The sequence below is a fragment of the Phyllostomus hastatus genome, unplaced genomic scaffold (genome assembly GCF_019186645.2).
Source record: "Phyllostomus hastatus isolate PE091 unplaced genomic scaffold, TTU_PhHast_1.1 phas_contig_38, whole genome shotgun sequence".
Taxonomy (NCBI): Eukaryota; Metazoa; Chordata; class Mammalia; order Chiroptera; family Phyllostomidae; genus Phyllostomus; species Phyllostomus hastatus.
The window spans coordinates 2,647,440-2,672,446 of NW_025333869.1; the positions used below are offsets into that span (position 1 = coordinate 2,647,440).

General features: G+C 38.0%; 1 protein-coding gene across 3 annotated transcripts in view; it reads right to left on the bottom strand.

Annotated features, from left to right (window-relative positions):
* CUNH8orf88 (chromosome unknown C8orf88 homolog) overlaps nt 1–25,007 on the bottom strand; it is a 71,935-nt gene that overhangs the window by 11,884 nt on the left and 35,044 nt on the right. For 2 of the 3 annotated variants that reach the window (XM_045842186.1, XM_045842187.1), the window contains exon 6: nt 22,259–23,544. The exons of the other annotated variant lie outside the window; for it this stretch is intronic. In XM_045842186.1, coding sequence (XP_045698142.1) covers nt 23,503–23,544 — 42 coding nt within the window. In that variant the 3' untranslated portion in view covers nt 22,259–23,502. Of the gene's footprint in view, nt 1–22,258; nt 23,545–25,007 lie in introns of those variants that run through there. 3 annotated transcript variants of the gene reach the window in all.

Sequence of the window (25,007 nt, forward strand, 5' to 3'; positions counted from 1 at the left end):
TCGTTTGTAATCTCTTGTTTCATTTCTGATTTTGTTTATTTGGGTGCTCTCTCCTTTTTTCTTAATGAGTCTGCTTAAAGGCTTGTCAATTTTATTTATCTTTTCAAAGAACCAGCTCCTGGATTTATTGATCTTAAGAATTGTGCTTTTAGTCTCTATGTCATTTAATTCTACACTGATCTTGGTTATTTCCTTCCTTCTACTTGCTCTGAGTTGTCTTTGTTGTTGTTCCTCCAGTTCTTGTAAGAGTAGGGTTAGGTTGTTTACTTGAAATGTTTCTATATTTTTTAGTTAGGCCTGTATCAGCACGAAATCCCCTCTTATCACTGCCTTTGCTGTGTCCCATAAATTTTGGATTGTTGTGAGTTCCTTTGCATTCATTTCCAGAAACTTTTTTGATTTCTTATTTGATCTCATTTTTAACCAATTTATTATTTAATAGTATGCTATTCAATCTCCATGAGTTTGAGTGTTTTTGAGTTTTTTCCTTGAAGTTGGTTTCTAGTTTCAGTCCCTTGTAGTGAGAGAAAATGCTTGATATGGTTTCAATTGTCTTGAATTTGTTGAGGCTTGTTTTGTGTCCTATCATGTGGTCTATCTTTGAAAATGTTCCATGAGCATTTGAAAAGAATGTGTATTTTGCTTCTTTGGGATGAAATGGTGTGTGTGTGTGTGTGTGTGTGTGTGTGTGTGTGTGTGTATCAGTTAAGTCCATTTGATTTGGTACATTATTCAATGCTACAATATCTTTGTTGATATTTTCCTGGAAGAGCTGTCCATTTTTGACGGAGGGTGTTAAAACTTCCTACTATAATTGTGTTGTTGTCAGTATCTTTCTTGAAGTTCTCCAAGATTATCTTTATGTATTTGGGTGCTGCTATGTTAAGTGCATATGTGTTTATAATGTTTATGTCTTCTTGGTGGATTCTTCCCTTGAGTCTTATGAAGAGACTTTCTGGGTTTCTTTTTATGGCCCATTTTTAAAATTTTATTTTGTCCGATATGAGTATAGCTACCCTGACTTTTCTTTTCCTGTCCATTTTCTTGGAATATTTCCTTTCAGCCCTTCACTTTCAGCCTGTCTAGGTCTTTTGTCCTGAGGTGGGTCTCTTATAGGCAGTATATGTGTGGATCATGTTTTCTTATTCATTCTGGTATTCTGTGTTGTTTGATTGGAGCATTTAATCCATTTATATTTAAGGTTATTATTAATAGGTACTTATTCACTGCCACATTTTCATACCTGTGTTCCTCTCTCTTTCACTGTTTTTCCTGTTTTTTTTTATTTTTTATTATTTTCTATTTTTTAAAAGATTTTATTTATTTATTTTTAGAGAGAGAAGGGAGGGAGATAGAGAGAGAGAGAGAAAGAGAAACATCAATGTGTGGCTGCTGGGGGTTATGGCCTGCAACCCAGGTATGAACCCTGGCTGGGAATCGAAACTGGGGCACTTTGACTCCCAGCCCATGCTCAATCCACTGAGCTACACCAGCGAGGGCTCTTCTTCCTGCTGTTTTTTTTTTTTTTAAAGCAAACCCTTTAGCATCTCCTGCAGAGCTGGTTTGGAGAAAGTATATTCTTTGAGGCTTCTTTCATCGCAGAAGTTCCTTATTTTCCTTCCATTTTAATTGAGAGCCTTGCTGGATAAATTAGTCTTGGTCGCAGGCCTCTGATTCTCATTACTTGGAATATTTCTTGCCATTGCCTTCTGGCTTGGAGCATTTCCATTGAGAAGTCAGCTGCTAGTCTTATTAGGGCTTCCTTGTATGTTACTTTCTGTTCTTTCCTTGCTGCCTTTAAGATTCTCTCTTTTTCTTGGAATTTTGCCATTTCAATTATGATATGTCTTGAAGTGGGTCTCTTTGGGTTCCTCTTGATTGGGACTCTCTATTTTTCCTGGATTTGTGTGACTTTTTCTGTCATCAAATTAGGGAAGTTTTCCATCATTACTTTTTGAAATAGGTTTTCTATCCCTTGCTCTTCTTCTTTGCCTTCTGGTATCCCTAGTATATTGATATTATTATGTTTCATGTTGTCCTGCATTTCCCTGAATCCCTCTTCATTCTTTCTGAGACTCTTTTCCGTGTCTTACCCTATCTGGGTGTTATTTTCTACCTTGGCCTCTAGCTTGCTGATCTGATCCTATGCTTCATTGAGCCTGCTTTTGATTCCTTCTACTGTGTTTTTCAATTCAGAAATTGTATTCTTCATTTCTTCTTGGCCCTTGTTGATAGTTTCTATTTCCTTTTTCATGTTGATGTGGTTTGCAGTGAGTTCATTGTAGTGTCCCTGTAGTTTGTGGTTATTCTCTGTGAGCTCACTGAGCTTCCTGATAATCATTGTTTTGAACTCCATATCTGATAGTTGACTTGCCTCTATTTCATTTAGCATTCTTCCTGAGACTTCCTCCTTTTCTTTCATTTGGGGATTGTTTCTTTGTCTTGCCATTGTTTCTGAGAGTTTTCTTATTAGTCTGCTTCTTAAATTGATCTGTTTTGACTCCCTGGGTTTATGGGGTGAACTTGTATGGTAGAATACTTGTGAGAGTCAGTGGTGAAGTCTCCTTGATCTCCTGAGCTCTCTGGTCTTGGGCTGTTGCTTATGTTGGCTCTGTGTCTGTCTTTGGGTTTTGATTGCTGTTGGGTCTCTTTGGTGTGTCCTTCCCACCAGTTGGGTCACTGTCCACCACCTCTTGTATTCTATTGTGCAGGTGTGGGCAAGTTGTGTTGACACATGTTCTTCTGTGTGTACAAGGGCTTGAAAATTCTCTCTTGTTCAGTTGTTTGTTCTGGGTAATTTCTCCACTATTTAGTTGTATTTCCAGATAGGTCCTGGGTTGAGTTAGTGTGGCTTCCATTCCCTCTTTCACCTTCTTCTTTGTTATCTGTGGGTGGCTCCTTTGTTGGTGGGTTTCCTCTTCCAGGTGGTATCCTGGTGTTCACAGCTTCCACCTACTCTTTTTGTGCTCAGCTGGAGGGGGAAGGCAAAATGGTTTAAGATAGCAAGAGTGTATTCTATGATATTTACAGTACCAGATCATAGAGAACAGATAGGAGATCCTTTGGATATGTGTAGTGTTAACTATATTACACCCAACTAGCTACTTTTTATAAAGGGGGAAAAGAATATAAAACTCTGGTTTGTGGGGGGTGAGGAAGGATTGTGAGTTGGATCTAGAAAGCAGTGAGCTTGTGGGAGGTCAGATTATGAGGTAAATTGTGAGTAAAGGATAGAAAATAGGTGTAGTGTATAAGAGAATAGAGTAAACCACAACTGTAATAGAGTTCAGGAAACTGTAAAGTGGGCTAAGATCTGGGAGGGGTGCTGTGTAGTATTTACAACTGACTGAATGGAACAGCTATTATTTACAAGAATAATGTAGCAACAATCATATGACAGAATCTATGTGATCTGGATAACCAGAATAGGAAGTATAGGACCTAGAGTAGTGTGTTAATGGAACACAAGTGAAGTGAAAGACAATAAATTAACAATACGCTATGAAAGAGAGAACAAGGGAAACCAGTCAAACAATGCAATTTAACCAGCAAAGCAAAGAAGACTAAACAGAAAGAAAAGGAATAGAAAAATACTAATAAAATAAAAGATGTAAGAATAATGAAAATAATAATAATAATACAAATATGCAATAACTTGCAAGTTCTCTGTAGTAACAAAGTGAAATTTGTCTTACTTTCTCTGCTGTTGGGATGCCCCATCTTTGGGTCCAACTCTGGTCTTGTCACTGTTTCAGGTTTTTTTGTCTCACTTGTGGGAATTTAAAAAGAAAAGAAGGAGGAGGAGGAAGAGATAAAAAGGTAAAGAAAGAAGGAATAAAGCAAGAAAGAAGGAAAGAAGGAGTTCAAAGATTTAAAAAAACATAATAAAAACAAATAATCACTTTAAAAAAAGGCTGCAGCAGGCTGAGGGTTGATTCATTTTGCTTTTCTCCCTTCCTGATAGGCACTCAGTCAGCCTCCAGCCCAGTTCCACAGCAACCTCTGGTCCCCAGGTTCAGGTGCACACTCTCCCTGTGACTTTGGGTGTGAGTGCAGGATCATCCGCAGTGTGCACTCTCCCTGGGGCTTTGGGTGTGGGCTCAGGAGCCTTCTGTAGTGCACCCTCTCCCTGGGTCTTCAGGTGTGGGCTCAGGCTGTCTGCAGAGTGCACTTTCCCCAGGTTGCGAGCGTGAGTGCTTGGCCTGGCACCTCTGGTCCCTCAGGTTTGGGCATGCACTCTTCCCAGGGCTACAGGAGTTTGCATAGGGCCTTCCAAGCCACCTCGGGGCACCATGCCACTGGGTGGGGAGGAGGCCAGAGTGGCTGATGCAGAAAAATTTCCCAAGCAGCTGCCAAGTGTCTCTTTCTTTACTTTTTCTTTTTGAGAAATTCCTCCTGCTCAAGCCTGCTGCTCTGTACAGAGGCCTGGCCTCTCACAAAGCCCACCTCTCCAACAAGACTGCAGACTATCTGGGTCAGGGCCTGTCAGAGCCCACCTCTCAACTTTCCCCAGGCTGCATCCACAGACTCCATGGGTGCTCACAGCCCCTGTGTGTTTGCCACTTAGTCCTTATTCCCCTCTTCAACTTCAAGCAACCAGATCTCTCCCAGTGCTGCTCAAACCTTGTTTGCTAGGGGAGGGAGTCATTGACCCAGCTCTCTCCCAAGAGCCCTGTGGCATACCTGGCAGGCACTGGGCCTGGTGCTGCAGCTGCCCTGGTCCTTGTGCTAGACCCAAGGACCTTATTGTCCTGAAGCACTCTACTTACCATCTGGTTTTTCAATGTGCTCTACAACTGTTGGCCTCCTATCTTCATATATACCGGGGTACTGTTGTCTGTAGTTGGTTTCCAGTTTCAAGTCATTGTGATCCAAGAAGATGCTTGATAATGACTTCAATGATCTTGAATTTGTTGAGGCAAATTGTTGAATTTGTTGATCTTGCTTTGTGTCCTACCATATGGTTTCTCTTTGAAAATGTTTTATGTGCTTTTGAAAAGAATGTGTATTTTGCTTCTTTGGGGTGAAAAGTTCTGTATATATCAATTAATTCCATTTGATCTAGAGTGTCATTCAATGCCACTATACCTTCGTTGATTTTTTTGTTGGAAGATATATCCATTGTTGACAGTGGGTTGTTAAAATCTCTTATGATCACTGTTGCTGTGCATATCTTTTTTGAAGTCCTCCAAGATTTTCCTTATATATTTAGGTGGTTTTATTTTGGGTACATACATGTTTACAATGATTGTATCTTCTTATTGGACTACTCCCTTAAGTATTATGTAGTGACCCTGTTTGTCTCTTGTTATGGCCTTTGTTTTGAAGTCTATTTTGTCAATGTAAGAATTGCTGCAATAGCTTTTTTCATGTCTGTTTCCTTGGAATATTTTTTTTCCTTTCCCTCACTTTCAGTCTGTGTACATCTTCTGTTCTGAGGTGGGTTCCCTTGTCAATAGCATATATAACCATCATGGTTTTTATCCAATTAGCTACCCTATGTCTTTTGATTGGAGCATTTGATTTATTCACATTTAAGTTTATTGTTGAGAGGTACTCATTCATTGCAATTTTTTTCCCTTTGTACCTGTATTCCTTTCTCTGTTTTTGTTCATCTTCTTAAAGCAGCCCCTTTAACATATCTTGCAATGCTGATTTGATGGAGGTGTATTCTATTAGTATATGTTTTTTAATTTTTGGCTGGGAAGCTCCTTATTTCACATTTCATTTTAACTGAGATCCTTGGTGAGTAGTCTTGGTTGCAGGCCTTTGCTTCTCATTACTTGGAATATTCTGTGCCATTCCATTCTGGCTTATAGTTTCGGTTGAGAAATCAGCTGACAGCCTTATCTGAGCTCCCTTTGTTACTAATTGTTCCCCCTTGCTGCCTTTAAGATTCTTTGTCTTTAAATTTTGCCATTTTAATTATGATATGTCTTTGAGTGGGCTTCTTTGGATTCAACTTGATTGGGACCCTCTGTGCTTGCTGGACTTGCATGACATTTTCCCTACCAAATTAGGGAAGCTTTCTGTTAATTACATTTTCAAACAGATTTTCTATCCCTTGCTCTTCCTCTTCTCCTTCTGGTATCTCTATGACATTGATATTATTATGTTTCATGTGGTCCTGCAGCTCTCTTAACCTATCTTTTTTACCTTTTTTTTTGTTTTGTTGCTCTAGGTGTTTTTTTCCACCTTGTCCCCTAACTCACTGATTCAGGCTTCTGCTTCATCTAGCTAGCTTTTAATGCCTTCTGGTGTATTGTTAATTTGAGGTATATTCTTCATTTCCTCCTGGCTCTTATTCATGGTTTCTATGTCATTTTTCATGCTAATGTAGTTCCCAGTAAATTCCTTATAGCTTCCGAGAATTCCTTGTAGTTCTCCTTGAGCTCCTTGAGAATCCTCATAACCATTATTTTGAACTCTATAGCTCTTGCCTCAATTTCATTAAGCACTCTTTCTGGGGATTCCTCCTTTTCACTTCATCTGGAAGTTCTTGGCCTCCCAATTTTAGGTGATTCTTATTTTTTGTTTCTGTGCATTAGCTTCATGTCCTTTAACTCCCTGTCTTCATGAGGTACACTTCTGTGGAACCTATGGGACTCAGTGGCATAGTCTCCTTCATCACCTGAGCTTGGTGCTCTTGGGATGCCCGTTATGTCATTTATGTGGGCTGTCTTGTAATTGGGCTTTGGTTTTGATTGTTACTGGGTCATTCATTGGTGGAATTTTCCCTCTGGCTAGCTAAGAGTCACTGCTCACCACATCTTATAAGCTGTTGAACAGGTGTGGATGGTGCAAAGAATCCTCTGGATTCCTTGGCATCAAAAGTCATGTCAGCAGAGATTCCATTGATTGTTCAGGTCACTTGACGGAAGATCACTCAAACATCCATTTTGGGGGCACAAGCATGTGGGCTCAGCTTTCATCTACTTGGCATAGCTTTTTTAATCTACTTACTTACTGATGAACACTTAGGCTGTTTCCAGATCTTGTTTATTGTACATAGCACTGCTATGAACATAGGGGTACATATATTTTTTCATATTCTTGTTTCAGGATTTTTAGGATATATCCCCAGAAGCAGAATCACTGGGTCAAAATAGTTCCATTTCAATTTCTGAAGGAAAGTCTACATTGTTTTTCACAGTTCTTGTACCAGGCTGCATTCCCACAAACAGTGCACAGTGTTCTTTTTTCTCCACATCCTCACCAACACTTGTTATTTGTTAATTTTTTTATGGTAGCCATTCACACAGGTGTGAAGTGATATCTCATTGTATTTTTAATTTGTGTCTCTCTGAAGATTAGTGATGTTGAGCATTCTTTCATGTCTATGGGTCATCTGTATGTCTTTGGAGAAGTGTTTATTCTGGTCCTTTGCCCAGTTTTTAATTGGATTGTTTGTCTTTCTGGTATTGAGCTATATAAGCTCTTTGTATGTTTTGGAGATTAAACCCTTATCATTAGGAAATATGTTCTCCCATATAATGGGTTCCCTTTTCATTTTGCTGATAGTTTCTTTAGCTGTGCAGAAGCTTTGTAATTTGATGCAGTCCCTTTTTTTTTCATTTTCCTTTGTTTCTCTTGCTCTAGGAGATACCTGTGTATTGGCAAAACTATTTTACTGCCTATGATTTTTTCTATGATTTTTGTAGGTTTGTGACATACACTTATGTCTTTTATCCAATTTGAACTTATTCTTGTGTATAGTGTAAGTTGGTTATCTAGTTCTTTTTTTTTTTTTCCTCATGTACCATTTCAGTTTCCAAATTAGGGTAGACTTTGATAAATTTAGGAATAAATAGGAACTGAACAAGTAAAATCTGGAATCAAAGCTAGGTGAGGTGATGGGATGACTCTTACATTCTCAGCCTAAGCTCTCGTCATATATTTACCGTAGATCTTAAGGGCAGATATGTCTGGCTTAGAGATGGTAGACTTGTAGGAGTTCTCTGGTATATCTCAAATTTAATCCTCAAATAAGAAAGCCATGAATATGGCTGAAATTTCTCATGATTTACAATTTGACTTAAGAAATTTCAATGGGATGCACCATAGCATTGGGAAAGTTAGAGCTGAGTGTGTTAGCACAGGTTATTAAGGACTAGATTTCCGTGATTGCCTTGAATTTATCCAAAAAGCTTTAGCTTATGTATACCAGACTTGAAATGTGTTATGAGAACTAGAACACAAATAACTTTTGTTAATATTACTTCTACAGCCTTTGTGACAGAATGCAAGAAGCAAGATCCACACCTGATTTACCCTCACATACCCTGCCCTGATGTAGTATTAGTACAGTTTAATGCACAAGGAAACATATTTCCTCAAAAAGGAATGAATAAGTGTTTTTATATCATTGTAAATACATTGGTTTTCAGTCATAAAAATTTCCAACAAGCCCTGGCAATTGTAATTTGTGTCTGACATCATACCCATCTTCACTTTCCTATCTTGAAACCACTTGTTCAATAATGTAGAAGGAAAGGAATATGCTTGTTTTTAATGGTATTTTTAGTCTTTCTGTGTAAGAAAACATGGATAAAGAAAATTTGGAATAAGAATAAAGTAGATAGGTTATAGCTGTTGTGGCTCAGTGAATTGAGTGCCAATCTGTAAACCAAAGTGTCACCAGTATGATTCCCAGTCTAGGGCAGATGCCTGGGCAGATCCAGGTCCCCAGCAGGGGGAGCATAAAAGCCACACATTGATATTTCTCTCCCTCTCCCTCCCTTCCCCTTCCTAAAAATAAATAAATAAAATATTTTAAAAAATAATAAAGTAGACAAGGAGGCTAATGAATTAGCAGGAAAAATACCATGGCAAGAATACACTATTTATAGTAACCTGATAAGTTTTTCTGGCCCACCTATACTTCATGATCTTTGATTAACTTCTACATACTCTTAGTGTTGTTAGTATATGCAATATGTTACTCTTTCTCTAGAGCATTTCCTAATTTAGAAAAATTGAGTGTGTATAAAACTGGATCATTTCTTGTTTTCAGAATCCAAATTCAATACAATGTAATGCTTTTTAATTGCTAGCTCTATTTTCTTTAAATTTTTATATCACATCTAATTTCAATAATGATCGCTGGAATTTGACAGAACAGAAAGAAACGTTAGGCCTGATTTGTAACACAACTTTTTAAACCTATCTCACACAAGACTTTAACATTTGTTGGGGCATCCAATGTTTTAAAGTGAAAGTTTTATAACCTCCTTGGACGAAAAACCTGGAATTAGCTTATAAATATTATGTTTTTAATTGTAATATGACTTCTAATATTTTTAGTAACTAGTTTTGTGCATTTTCTGTGTTCTATAGTCCTAAAAGGTAAAGATAAAAATGATAAAAAATATTTAGCTGCATATATTTAGACCTAAAATAAAAATCTGAAAGAAAAAAAGCTATTCATTTAGAAATACAGAATGAGTAGTTTTGCATTTCTAAATAAACTCACAAATTATGATTTATAGTTAGATTGTTTTTATTAATATTTCTAAGTCTTTTATGTAAGATAGAGCTTAAGAAATAAAGCAACTAAACCAGCCAGCATCCAAATATGAAAAATATCAACCAGGATATATTGCTATGAACTCTGAAATATAAAAATTATTCAAATGAGGCAGCAGCCCATGAGGCATCATAAATCACCCACACAAAAAAAGTATGAGAATTCAGTCTGTGAAGCAGAATATCCCTTGGCAAAAGAGAAAATTTATGGTTATAGAAAAGTGTATTCCCAAGAAAATTAGATCTTATTGTCAGCAAGAGTATTATTTAAAAAGATTTGAAAATAATTTTAATCCTTTAATTTGTCAGTTTCTCAAAGCATTCAACCAGACTTAGTTCTTTACTAATGGTGTGTCTTTAGGGTATTTATATTCACTAGGGAAACCATTTTCAATTTTATAATGTATATATACTGAAAAATATTATTTACAACACATCCACTTGTACCCAATCTTTCAGAAATCAGTACATTGAAGTATATTTGCAAACTACTGGCCAGTACTGGGTAGGTTAAAAAACAACATGATTTTATCTATGGGGCATTTATAATCTCATTGACAAGACAAATTCTACTCATATATAACAAAAATTTTCAGTTAGACTATGACCAGGTTCTAGAAGATACAGTACCAACAACAGCTGCATAAGAAGAGTTCAATCTTGGCTCAAATAGGAATTAATGACTAAGAAAGGTTAGTAATTATGCAGATTCAATTTAGGGGGAAATAATCTCTTTAAGAATGATTTCACCTTGTTCATACTGGCAAGTATTTTTATCACCTAAAAAATGCTTTTCTCTTCTCAGTGTCATGGTGGATCCTGAACAACAACTAGATGTCTTCAGACATTCTCTTTATGGTCCAAGTGCAAATCACCTGTCTATCAAAATGTGAATTATCTCTGCAGCTATTAATTTAACTCTATACTTTTAATACATTTACTCTAAGATGTACATTCTTCTTAAATGTCTTATGTGACTTTCTTTCTTGTAAAATTTAGCTCAGTTTTCAAAGTTCACTGTTATTCTCAACATTTGTTGTTTTGCTATACTGTAACCCCAAACCTTTTATTCACAAATTCTAATATGTGAAAAAAGCATATACTTAGAAGAATAAAATTGTGAAAAAGAACCTAATAAACAAAATATTTAAAATGTGAACTTTTAGAATATTATTTCATAGAACAGATCTATAGATTTGTCATAAACTATAAAGGTTAAATCAGTGTTTTGTGATTTTTAATTAGCTGATTTTCTATGAGTGAACTTTATTATTCTATAATGCCTACTCCTATGATTATTCACTTTATCTTATTTTAAAAGTTAATAGATTATCCAGTATGACTAGTGTTCTTATATGCAGAGAGATAGCAAGGAATCAAGGACACAGAGAAAAGGTCACGTGAGGACATGGAAGTCAGCCAACAGCATATCAAGAAGAGAATCCTCAGAAGAAGCCAACCTGCCAGCACCCTGATCTTGGACTTCTGGTCTCCAAAACATCAAGAAAATGTTTCTTTTGTTTAAGATAAAAAAGAAGTTAACACATCACATTGCATAAAACACCGTTGACTATAACCTATAGAATCTCTATTCATCAGATTATAAACTGGTTTATCACAAGTGAACAGTTCTGTGAAAGCTACAATTTTTAATATGATACCACTATATCATTTATTAGCATCATAATTCCATGGATATAAGTCAAACAAATCAAGAAAAGTGGAGAGTTTTACTTTGGAAAATCTGGTTCAAATTTTATGGCATGTAATCTGGAAGGCTAATTTTGCTTATGAAAAATAGACATTTGTATTCCAAAATACTTGAAAAACTAAATTTTAATCTGAATGAACAAAGGAGAAATACAGCACAAACACACATGCTTGTGTGTATGGGGAGTAATAAAATACAAAAGGTACTACTTTCCAATTTCAACACTAAAATGACTATAATCACAGTTCCACTACAAGTAAAACTATATACCTTGTATACTCTGCTATACAAGCTAATAAATCAAAATTTTTTCATAGTAAAATCTCTTGGGATGATAAATGCTGCTAATGAAAAGACAATGCTTATAGAAATTTGTTACTATGTTATTCTCTTGTCCAAATTCCTTTGAAACCACAGGTCTTCCAGGAAGAAACTGTAAGTTAAGTTATTCCATTTACTTTTTTTAATGTTGGGGAAAAAAGGAAACCTAAACCAAAATTTAAAAAAAAAAATTTAAATATAAAATTTACCCCCAAATATTTTCTTAAACTAATTTAGAGAATAACAAATTTTACCAATATTTTTATATACACTCAGTCCTCATCTGATCTAAATAATTTTTTCATAGGATCCACTGGACATAGGTAATACATTTTGACATAATATATACATGCACAAACATACATATGTGTGTAAATATATGTGTCTTGGGTCATTTCTGAAGATGGGAAACACTATAACACACCACCTGGCTCAAGAAGTACAAGATGGCTGAATGGAAGTTATGCTAATATCCTCTTGGGACCAATCTTGAATTACAATTAAAGTATGGAGAAATCACTTGGAACAAACAAATGAACAAATAGCAAGAGAGAAGACTTATAATCTCAGACAGACATAAGAATCAGTTTCAGCACAACCTGACTGGTAAGGAATGTGGTAAAGATTTGAGAAGGCTGGCTGGTCGCTCACAGGTGGCAACATTGGAGGAATAATTAGCAGCTGGTTGGATCCCCCACAGAAGAGTGGGATCTAAACCCTAAGCTGGGATCCCCAGCCTAGAGCACCAGAGCCCATACAGTACATAGATAACCAGCAGTGAAAAGCAGCAAGGTTGCTCTCTGCCAGAGATGATGACAGGAGACACACAGGCATTTAAAGGGCCAGCACACAAATTTTCATTTGCAGCCACTTACCATGAGCTCGGCAGAGGCAGGGGCAGAATGGGCTAGAGACTGGGGCAGAAGCTTTGGGGAGAGAACTGAGAGAGTAGATGATGGGATCCAGGTGCTGAGTGATCGCCCATATGGCAGCAACCATTGTGTTGAGGCAGACCACTCTCCTCCCAGTGGCAACAGCCTGAGAGGAAACAGTAGCCCAGACCCCAGGAGGGACTCTGCCTTGGCCGTGGTGTGATTAAGCTTGACTGCTGACTGAAGAGTGGCTAGGTTAACAACTAAGGAGACAGCGAGAGACACTAGATCCCTGGCATAGGGGATGGGCAGACTGAACTAGAGACACTTGAGGAGAGGCTGGGGACAGAGGCTTTGGGTAGAGAACTGAGAGAGTAGCAGCTGGGATCCCAGTGCTGAGTCATCCCCCATTCAGCAGCAGAAATCCTGCTCAGGTAGATGACTCCCCTCTGAACAGTAGCATCCTGATGGGGAGACAAGATTCCTGATCCCAGGAGGGATTCTGTCCTGCCCTATAGTGATTAAGTCTGACTGTTGAGTGCAGAGTGACTACATTAACAACTGGAGGAGACAACCACAGACAGTAGATCCCTGGAAGTCTCTTACAGGGTCAACATCTGACAGAACCATAGGCAGTTCCAAAAGAGAAAACAGTCCACCTGCACAACAGCATACAAAATGTGGTGGGCAGAGTGACCCTCATGATGTGGACCCTGGCTTGTGGGGTCCGAGACATTGTGGATGGGGGAGAAACATTCACACAGACTACTGAGTCCTGTAGAGGAAAAGGGAGGGCGGCTTCACTCCCAAGAGGAGAAAAAGCCGTGGCCTCTGCCATGATAGGCTTTTATTGGGTTTCTCAGCACATTACCTGATGGTCCCCATTTACTATGTACAAGTTTGCTTTTGGTGGTTACCTTTTACAGAAAACAAGATGATGCTGCTAATCACATCACAGAAGAAGGATATTTGCAAATGCAAAGGGAAAAGTGGTTGAACCAGTTATACTCCATACTAGGGAGTTTTAGCATGGATTTTAGGAAGTTACAGTAAGCACTTGCTGTCTCAATTCAGGGTGAGGGAGTTTTAGCAAAAGCAAGTCTCAAAGCGGCCTAGGTACATTGGAGGCCTGATTCCCCATGAGAGAACCTATCCGTGGGCATGGGTCCTGTGTATCTCTGAGTGGTATCTGGGCCCACGCCACACAGAATGGTCTCCTACACCCTCAGACAACCAGCTGGAGGGAAGGACCCACCAAAGAATGACCCAACAACAATCAAAACCCATTTATATCCAGAGTGCCAACATAAATGGCATAAAGGGCATTCCAAGAGCATCAAGTTCAGAAGATCTAGAAGATTGCACCACTGAATCTCACATGTCTCCTACCATAGAAGTTCACACTAAAAAGTCAGGGAGTCAGAACAATTTAAGAAGCAGAAGCAAACAACAGTCTCACAAATAATAGGAAGACAAAGAAAAAAAAACAATCAAAAGGAAAAGAGGAATCCTCAAAAAGAGTGCTAAATGAAACAGAGGTAAGTCATCCATCAGATACAGAATTTAAACAATGGTTTTAAGGAAACTCAATAAGCTCAGTGAGAATTACCAAAAATGGAAGGGAAGCTATGAGGAATTTACTGCAAACTACATCAGCATGAAAAGGGACATAGAAACTATTAACAAAAACCAGGAGGAAATGAAGAATACAATTTCTGAACTGAAGAACACAGCAGAAGGAATCAAAAGCACACTAGATGAAGCAGAAGAACGAATATGTAAGCTGGAGAACAAGGTAGAAAACAACTCCCAGAAAGGGCAAGAAAAGGAAAAAAGACTCAAAAGGAATGAAGAGGGGTTAAGGGAGCAGCAGGACACCATGAAGCATAATAATATCAGTATAATAGGAATACCAGAATGAGAAGAACAGAAGCAAGGAATACAACATGTGTATGAAAAAGTAATGATGGAAAACTTCCCTAATTCCATGAGTGAAAAAGTCACACAAGCATAGGAAGCACAGAAGGTCTCAGTCAAGAGAACTGGAAAAGGCCCACTCCAAGACACATCAGAATTAAAATGGCTAAATTCAAGAGAAAGAATCTTTAAAGACAGCAAGGGAGAAACAGGAAGTAAAACACAAGGGAGCCATAATAAGGCTAGCAGGTAACTTCTCAATAGAAATACTACAAGCCAGACACAAATGGTAAGAAACATTCCAAATAATAAAAAGCAAAGGCCTGCAACCAAGACTACTCTACCCAGCAAGGCTTTTGATTAAAATAGAAGGTGAAATAAGGAGTTTCCCAGACAAAAGAAGGCTATAAGCATACATTTACACGAGACCAGAACTGCAAGATATGCTAAAAGGACTGCTTTAAGAAGATGCAGTCCTCAAAAAGAGTGAGAGAGAGAGGAACATGGATTCCAGGGAGATAAAATGGCAATAAATAAGTACTTATAAGTGCCAATAAATGGCAATAATAAGCTTAAATGTAAATGGATTAAATGTTCCAGTTAAAAGACACAGAATACATGAAGAATGAGAAATCATGACCCACACATATGCTACATACAAGAAACCCACATCAGAACAAAAGATTTACACAGACTAAAAGTGAAGAGTTGGGCAAAAATACTCCAAGCAAATGGCAGGAATAAAGAAACCAGGGTAGCAATACTCATATTCACAAAATAGACTTCAAAACTAAGACCATAAAAAGAGACACGGAAGGATACTTCATAATATTCAAGGGAAGAACACACCAGGAAGACATAAACATTATAAATATATAAATACCGACTATAGGAGCAACTCAAATATATAGAAAAATTTTGGAGGGCTTCAAGAAAGATAAAGACAGCAACATAATTATAGTAGAGGATTTTAACATCCCACTGTCAACAATGAATAGGTCTTCCAAATAAAATATCAACAAGGATATTGTGGAACTGAATGATGCATTAGATCAAACAGAATTAAATGATATATATAGAACCTTTCATCCAACGGAGTAAAATACACATTCCTTTCAAGTGCACATGGAATATTTTCAAAGATAGACCACATGATAGGACAACAAAGAAGCATCAACAATTTAAAAAACATTGAAATCATATCAAGCATTTTCTGACCACAAGGACTGAAACTAGAACCAACTTCAAGGAAAAAACTAAAAAGCATTTAAACTCATGGAGACTGCATAGCATGCTATTGAAGTTTCTGGAAACAAATGAAAATGAACATACTACACTCCAAAACCTATGAGACACAGCGAAGGCAGTCCTGAGAGGGAAGTTCATAGTGATACAGGCCTACCTGAAAAAGATAGAAACATTTCAAAAAAACAACCTAAGACTACACCTAAGGGAACTGGAGAAACAACAACAAAGACAGCCCAGAGCAAGTAGAAGGAAGGAAATAACCAAGATCAGAACAGAATTAAAAGACACAGAGAATAACAGCACAATTCCAAGGATCAATAAATCCAGGAACTAGTTCTTTGAAAAGGTAGACAAAACTGACAAGCCTTTAAGATGACTCATCAAGAAAAAAACAGAGAGGACCCATATAAACTAAATCAGAAATGAAAGAGGAGAAATTACAACTCATATCACAGAAATACAAAGGATTGTAAGAAATTTCTATGAACAACTATATGCCAAGACATTTGAAAACCTGAGTGAAATGGAAAAATTTCTAGAGAAATATAATCTTCCAAAACTGAATGAAGCAGAAAGTTTGAACAGACCAATAACAGCTGTTGCAATTTAAGCAGTAATCAAAACACTCCTGGCACACAAAAGCCCTGGACTGGACAGTTTCACAGGAGAATTTTACAAAATATTTAAGGAAGAGCTAACTTCTATCCTTCTCAGACTATTCCAAAGAGTCCAAGAAGAGGGAAGACTTCCAAACTCTTTTTTATGAAGACAGCATCATCCTAACTACAACCCCAAACAAACACACAACAGCAATATTACAGGCCAATATCGCTGATGAACATAGACACTAAAATCTTCAACAAAATATTCACAAACTGCATCCAGCAATTCATTAAAAATATCCTACACCATGATCAAGTGGGATTCATCCCAAGGATGCAAGGATGGCACAATTTTGCAAATCAATAAAGGTAATACATCACGTAAACAAAATGAAAAACAAAAATCACATGATCATTTCATGTGCATATCATATCATATTCATATCAATAAATGCAGAAAAAGCTTTTGATAAGGTACAGTAACCAACATGTATGATAAAAACTCTCAGCAAAGTAGGAGTAGAGGGAGCATTCCTCAACAAAGTAAGGCCATAGATGAGAAACCTACTGCCAACATCATGTACAACAGGCAAAAGCTAACAGCTTTCCCACTAAGATCAGGAACAACCTAGTTAAAAGGTTGTCCACTTTCAACACAGTATTGGAAGTCCTAGCCAAAGCAATCAGACAAGAAAAAGAAATAAAAGGCATCCAAACTGGAAAGGAGGATGTAAAACTGTCATTGCGGATGACATGATGATATACATAGACAACTCTATAGACTCCACCAAAAAAGCTACTCAACCTAATAAGTGAATTTGGCAAAGAGGCAGAATACAAATTCAATATTCAGAAATTGAAGGCATTTTTTTACACCAGCAATAAATATCAGAAATGGAAATCAGGAAAAAAGTCCTCTTTGCTATAGCAACAAGAAAAATAAAGTATTTAGATATAAACCTAACCAAGGAGGTAAAAGACCTGTACTGAGAAAACTACACAACACTAGAGAAAGAAATTAAGGAAGACACAAATAAATGGAAGCATATACCATATTCATGCTTTGGAAGAATTAATATCACCAAAATGTCCATACTATCCTAAGCAACTTATAGATTCAAGGCAATCCATATTAAAATACTAATGGCAGTGTCCTGGCTGATGTAGCTTAGTGGATTGAGCACAGGCCTGAAAAGCAAAGGATCTCTGGTTTGATTTCCAGTTAGGGCACATTCCTGGGTTGCTGACCAGGACCCCAATAAGGGGCATGCCAGAGGCAACCACACATTGATGTTTCTCTCCCTCTCTTTCTCCTTCCCTACCCCTCTCTCTAAAAATAAATAAATAAAATCTTTTAAAAATTACCAATAACATTTCACAGATATAGATCAATCAACTAAAAATTTATATGGAACCATACATGACCATGAATAGCCATAGCAATTTTGAGAAAAAAAGAAAAAAGTGGAAGGGATCAGTGTACCTGATATCAAACTTATTTCCAGGCCACTGTAATCAAAACAGTTTGGTACTGGCATAAAAACAGACACATAGACCAATGGAACAGAGCCCAGAGCACAGAAATAAACCCATGTCTCTTTGGTCAATTAATATCCACAAAGGGGGCAGGAGCATAAAATGGAGTAAAAATAGCCTCTTCTACAAATGGTGTTGGGAACTCTGGACAGCTACATGCAAAAAATTGATACTTGATGACCAACTTACATTATACACAAAAAACCCTCAAAGTGGGTAAAAGACTTAAATATAAGCTGTAACACCATAAAAGCCCTAGAGAAGAACATAGGGAGGAAGACGTCAGATATTCCACACAGCAATATCTTTACCAATATGTCTCCTAGAGCAAGGAATGTAAAGGAAAGAATAAAGATATGAGACTTAAAGCTTCTTCATGGCTAAAAAGCCGCCAGCAAAATGAAAAGGGAACCAACTATATGGAAAATATATTTGCCAGTGATACCTCAGACAAGGGTGTGATCTCTAAAATATATAAGGAACTCACATGACTCCACTCCAGGAAGACAAATAATCCAACTTAAAAATGAGCAGAGAACCTGAACAGATAATTCTCCAAGAATGAAATACAGAGGGCCCAGAGACATATGAAAGGATGCTCAGCATCACTAGGCATCAGAGAGATGCAAGTTAAGAGCACAGTAAGATACCACTTCATACCAGTTGAATGGGCATCATAAATAAATCAACAAACAATAAGTGCTGGGGAGGTTGTGCAGAAAAGGGAACCCTAGTACATTGTTGGTGGGAATGGAGACTGGTGGAGCCATAGTGGAAAACAGTATGGAATTTCCTCAGGAAACTAAAAATGAAACTGCCTTTTGACTTGGCAATTCCATTGCTGGAATTATACCTTACTAATCCTGAAACACCAATTCAAAAGAACCTATGCACCCCAATATTTATGGCAACTCAATTTACAACAGCCAAGTGCTGGAAATCACCTAAGTGCCCATCAGTGAATTATTGGATCAAAAAAACTATGATACATTTACAAAAGGGAATACTATGCAGCAAAAAGAAAGAAGGAGCTCCTACCCTTTGCAACAGCATGGATGGAACTTGAGAGTATTATGCTAAAGTGAAATAAGACAGGCGGTAAAAGACAAATGCCATATGATTTCTCCTATAAGTGGAACCTAATGAACAAAACAAACAAGTAAGCAAAATATAACCAGAGACATTGAAATTAAGAACAAACTGACAGTAATCAGTGAGGAGGTGGGAGGGGATAATGGAGGGAAAATTTTGGTAGGGTACTCAGGAACACCTATGAAGGACACATGGACAAAACCAAGGGGGTATGGAATCAGGGGAGGGAGGTGGGGATGGATGGGGTGGGGGTTAGTGGTGGGGGGTAAACGCAGACAGCTGTACTTGAACAATAGCAAAAAAAAGTTTATATAAATAATACAATTATTTATAAATAAAAAAATCAATTTCAGTGGAAATGTTAATCCTACCAAAGTAGGAGACCATTCTGCGTGGCATGGGCCCAGCTCACAATGGAAAGCAAGGTCCGATGCACAGGACCCACACCCATGGATAGGTTCTCTCATGGGGAATCAGGCCTGTAATGTACCCAGGCCGCTTTGAGACTTGCTTTTGCTAAAACTCCCTCACCCTGAATTGAGACAGCAAGTGCTTACTATAACTTCCTAAAATCCATGCTAAAACTCCCCAGTATGGAGTGTAACTGGTTCAACCACTTTTCCCTTTGCATTTGCAAATATCCTTCTGTGATGTGATTAGTGGCATCATCTTCTTTGTTTTCTGTAAGAGGTAACCACCAAAAGCAAACCTGTGCATAGTAAATGAGGACCATCATGTAATGTGCCCAGAAAAGCAATAAAGGCTGGTCAAGGCAAAGGCTGAGGCTTTTTCTCCTCTTGAGAGTGAAGGCATGCCATCCCTTTTCCTCCACAAGACTTGGTAGTCTGTGTGAGTTTCTCATATCTCATCAATGTGGCAGATCCCCCATAAGCTGGGGTGCACATCATACCAACAGGGATTACAAATTTTAGGTTTAAGATCAGACCTGGTTGAACCAGGCTCAGCCACATGCCATCTTGTAGTTTTGTGATGGTAAAAAAGGGAGTGGTCCCATTAGCCACACCCCACTGTGGCTGCAGGTCAGCAGAGGCACTAGACAATGGCATAAACTTGTTCACATCTTTGGAACCTGATAAACCTGAATCTGAACCAGAAAGATCCATAAAGTCCTAACTATGTGACTTTAGACATATCATGTAACCTCTCTGAGTCTCAATTTATCTCTTCAGATTGGAAATAATAATACTGTATTAAATGAGACAAAATACGAGTATAGCATGTAGCCAAAATCTGACATAAGGACAGATCCTTAACAAATTTTGTTAATCTCATCTTCTACTAGCACAAATGCTGCTCATGCTAATGCTCTGTATGACAGATCGTCACCTCTGCTCTGCCCAGGGGTTTGCTGGATAGCAAGGAAAGGCAGAAGACTGAAACAGAAATAAGTATGAAGTACCAACTAACCAAAACAGGAGTCATACTTTCAGGCTAAGTGACCTAGGGAGCATCACTCACCAGCTTTAGGTCTCCAGCTTCTCAATCATGAAGTAAAGGTAGGGGAAATGCCATGTTCTTCCAAAATTCTTGGCTCATGTTTCTTAAAGACATTGAGCTTCCTGGGCACTAACTCAGACCCATTGAACTGCAATCCTTCCAACCCAATGTCCAGTAATTCACCAAATCCTTTCAAGTCTACTTTCTAACTCTCCAAGCCCTCTCATTGTTTCCTCCTCGCTGCCCCACCTCTGTACCTGTCACAGGACTCCTGGATTCCAGTCTTGCTTGTCCATTCAGTCTCTGTTTTGTAGCCTGAGAGTTGGCTCTACAATGCAACAGTGATTCAGAGACTGCTGGCTCCAGCTTTCAATGATTTTTCTACACCTTTGGAACAAAGTCCAAACCCCTTCTATGTCTGTCCATAAGACTCATCTTGACCAGGTCAGTGCTAACCTGTGCATCTTCTTTTTAGATCACCTACCCCAGGTCTTGGCCTTCCTAAAGTTTAGGGGCAGCAAAGATGTCTCTACTGCTATTGATGTTGGCCTATACCCAGCACATGGCCTGGTACAAACCAGACACTGAATGAAAGAGCGGTTACTGAGTGCCAACAAAATCTTTTCCACAAAGTTATGGCAAGTGACCTCTTTTCTGGGCAAAATAACTTTCATGTCCTATGACAAACTGTCTTTTAAAGTCCCTATTGTATTTTCTGCTGGTTGATTAGGGAATAAATAGACTGTAATACAATTTCTATCATTTTTATATTTTGGTAAAAGATTATTTAAAGAACCTTTTTGGGTTTGGGAGAACAAATCTAGTCTGGTTGTTTTCCCCATAGTCCTCAAAATACTCTAAGCGAGTGTTAGTCATTGCTCATTATTTCTAAGCCTGATCTTGCATAGCTATAATATCTGAAGATTTCCTCAAGCAGGAAGTATGTCATGCATTATGATTTTGCTTCCATTTAACCCAATTAAGTATTTGTTTAAGTGATCTGTGCTCTGATTAGAGGTGTCTGTATATGCTCCTTGAACAACAACAAAAAAAGAACAAAGAACAAAGTGACAGTAATCAGAGAGAAGGGGGAATGGGGATAATGGGGGAAAGAAGGGGAAGGGCTATCAAGGAACATGTATAAAGGACATATGGAGAAAGCCAAAGGGTGGTAGGACTGAAGTTGGGGGTGGGGGAGGTTGGTATGGAGAAAATGGGGAAAACTGTACTTAAACAACAATAAAAGAAAATAACAATAACAAAAGAGAGTTTGGTCCAACCTGGAGCCCATCCAGATATGTGAACACCAGTAGCAAGAGAACATGCCCATAGTTGGTTTTATGTGTTTAATAAAACATTTCAGATTATTTTTTTTTAAAAAAAGAAACAAGACCTGGCTCAACTTTTAATTTACATACCAAGCAAAGAACATTAATGGACATATACAATGATTGATCAAACTATACATATGCGCAAAGGCATATATAATAAAACAATCTTTGCTCTGATTATATACAGTAAGAAAGGATCAAAAGACTGAAACCTAGGGGACTATTGACATACAAACTCTTTTTGAGAACCATAGTTATAAATGGTTTCAAAACATACCAATTACAGCCAATAACAATGCTATTCTTGCCAGTCCAGGTCAGTACCAGATTCAGAAAGTATACCCACTCTCTGGGGACTAAGAAGTTTCGGAAGAAGCATGGCAGTGTGATTGGAGAGTCTTGCCTTAGTAACAGCACATTGTGGAAGGGCTCTTCAGATTCCAAACTGGAACAGTTTCTATCATAATATTTTAAACTAGAATCAAAAGACTTTGAAAATAGGCAAATAATAAAGCAAACCAATATAAATATGATGGCAAATTATACACCTTTTTGTGTGTGTGTGAGAGAGAGAGCATTCACACACACACATATACTGGAACTTATAGTATAAAGTAAAAATAAGGTAAAAAAATTGGCCAAAGGTATAAACATCTAATTTTAAAATAATTGATACTTTTGTGGCTGATGAAGTTTTTCCTATTTAAAACACAATGTATTTTTCTGGGGAACAAAATAATGAAAAGTAGGGTACTAAATGACCAAGATAGTAAACCAACCATTGACTTAAAGCTTGAAACTGGGTAACAAGACTGAAGACCAGGAAACAAAAAGGTCCTGGTTTCAGGAGTTCAGAATTCAATTTAAAATAAACTTTCTAGCAAATATGGCCTCAAATGCCTTCCCAATAGACTCAAAGATGAGAGCACCTGAGAGTACAGAAGTAAGGAGAGTTTATACTTACCTTTATATCAGCAATATTTTTTGGCACAGTCTTGGAAGAAAATTTTGTTTTTAGAAATAGTAACATTTAGAGTGACAAATTCCAAGAGATTGTATAAAAGTTCTAGGAGCCAAAAGTTTAAGCACCAAAATTCTTCATCCCTACATGTTCATGTTATAGGAAATTAAAGAACTGAATCTCAGTGTACCTTAATTATTTACAAATGTCTAAATTTTTTCCTCTTTGGAAATAATGTATTTTGCAATTACTTTTGTTCATGTGGTCAGTAGCAGCATTTTTCACCTTTAGTTTTATTCACAATTGTTTCCAAACTGTCAATCTTTGCTACTAATTATGAATCTTAGACAATGTTATTCAAAACCTAGAGCAATCATATATTTGAAAAGAAAAGCCTATTAAGTATTCTCCCTCATTTCCCTGAGAACTTCACACCCTGAACAGCCTGACTCAGCCTAGGCCTCTGCAAAGACTATAAAGATTATTCAAGTGCTGGTCTTAAATCAGTGTGAAACAAAACAGCAGCAACCTCAGCAACAAGAAATTATATGCCATATATACATTGCAGCAAATACTTTATAATTTGAGAATGTTTATAGATTATATTTCCATTCTATTATTACAAGTGGTGAAAAACAAAAGACTGAAAGTAGCATACAAATTATAAATACACAATCTTCCTATGTCATTAACCATAATTTTACTTGTGTTTCTTCCCACTTTATTTACAAAACTGCCTGCAAAGCTGAAACTGATTAGAAAATTCTTTACAGTTTAATATATATCTCTCATTTTAGAAGAAATCAAATACCCAAACATCAAAATGAAAAATGAATTGAACTGTCACAGTCCATTACAGTTATTGTTATCAGATCCACTTCATTTGCAGGTGTCCAAACATAAAACAAATAATTCTTTATCTTCAAATTCATCTGTTCTTAAAATGTTCCTTAAAACCTTTGTTGTTTTCCTATAATACAGAAGAAAATGTTAATGAATACAGCTTTTACTAATTTGTGTATCAAACCTAATACTGTGACCCTACTGTTTATAAATCTAAATACACATTACTGTAGAAATTAATGAAGTAACTCTAATTTGTCAAATAGCCAAACAATTCTTCTATGTTTAATAAAACACATGTAGGAGGAGGAAGATGGCGGCTTTACTCTAGGCAGCGTTTTTCTCAGCTTCTGTGAAGAGGGGGGAAACTTGCGGATCGGTGGAGAGGCAGAGTAAGTGGGCTGGGTTGCCGAATCACTTTTGAAAGCAGGACATCAGAAATTATTGCACTCACTGCAAAACCAGACGGTAAGGAGACGGCTACAGGACAAAAGGGGCCCAGGGATCAGCGCGGGGTCTGGGGGTGCGCCACAGGGCTCCCGGGAGAGGGAAGTCGCTGCTCCCTCCCTCCCCCGAATACGGGGGTGAGCAACTCCAGGGGAGAATGGGTTGCTAGAAGGAACAGATTGGCCAGTTGGACTGAGAAAAAATCGCCCAGGGAATATGAAAACCCACCGAGAAGTGAGAGCCTCTAGCCGACAGGACTAGGGGCATCTCTAGCCTGGTGGAAGTGCAGATCGGTAGAGAGCACAAGCCGCCGGGCTCGGCTCGCGCCCCATAGGGAGGCCGGAATCGCGCGCTGCGATCCCGGAATCTCGAGCTGCGATCCCAGGAGGGACGAGGGGCTGGGTGCGTTCCTTCAGTGGTGGCTCAGAGATTTCCAGCCAGCCTGACAGGGAGAGCCGGGAAAGGCGCCAACATTCCGTCGGAGAGCCTTTCGTTCGGCGGGGAACACGGAGCTGGAAACGGATGGGCTCCCACACCTTCGTCGGGAAGACTGACTCTCGAGCGCCAGTGTTTTCGGGAGTGCCCCGGGTACCTGACAGACTTGCTGAGTTCTGGTTGTGAGAGAGAGAAGCATTTCAAAGGCCCCTCAGCCAGCTGAAGCTATCAAGATCAGAAAAACTGGTCTGGCCAGTTAGAAACCAACAAGAGGTTTTTTTGTTTGTTTGTTTGTTTGTTTTTTTGGTTTTGGTTTTGGTTTTGATTGGTTTCTCTGGCTGTTGTTGGTTGACTGATTTTATCTTGTGTTTTATGTGACTTTTTTTTCAATTCTCATTATTTTTATCTCGCAATCCCTTATGTTTCACTTCCATTCAACCTAATATTATTTTTTCCACTCCAAATTTATCTCTCCTGCACCACATCTTCTGCTTTTCTTTCCTTTTGTTTTAATCTTGCAAGTTACTGTAAATTTGTATTATCTTTTTCTCACTTTTCCGACATTTTTTTATTTTAATAATATTTTGGTATTCTTTTTCTTTCTGTATAATCTTCTTTGCTTGGCTGGTTATACTGTCATTTGATAGGTTCCCCCTGGTATCTCAGTCACAAGGTGTTGATAAGTTACTATCCTTCATCTGCGTTCCA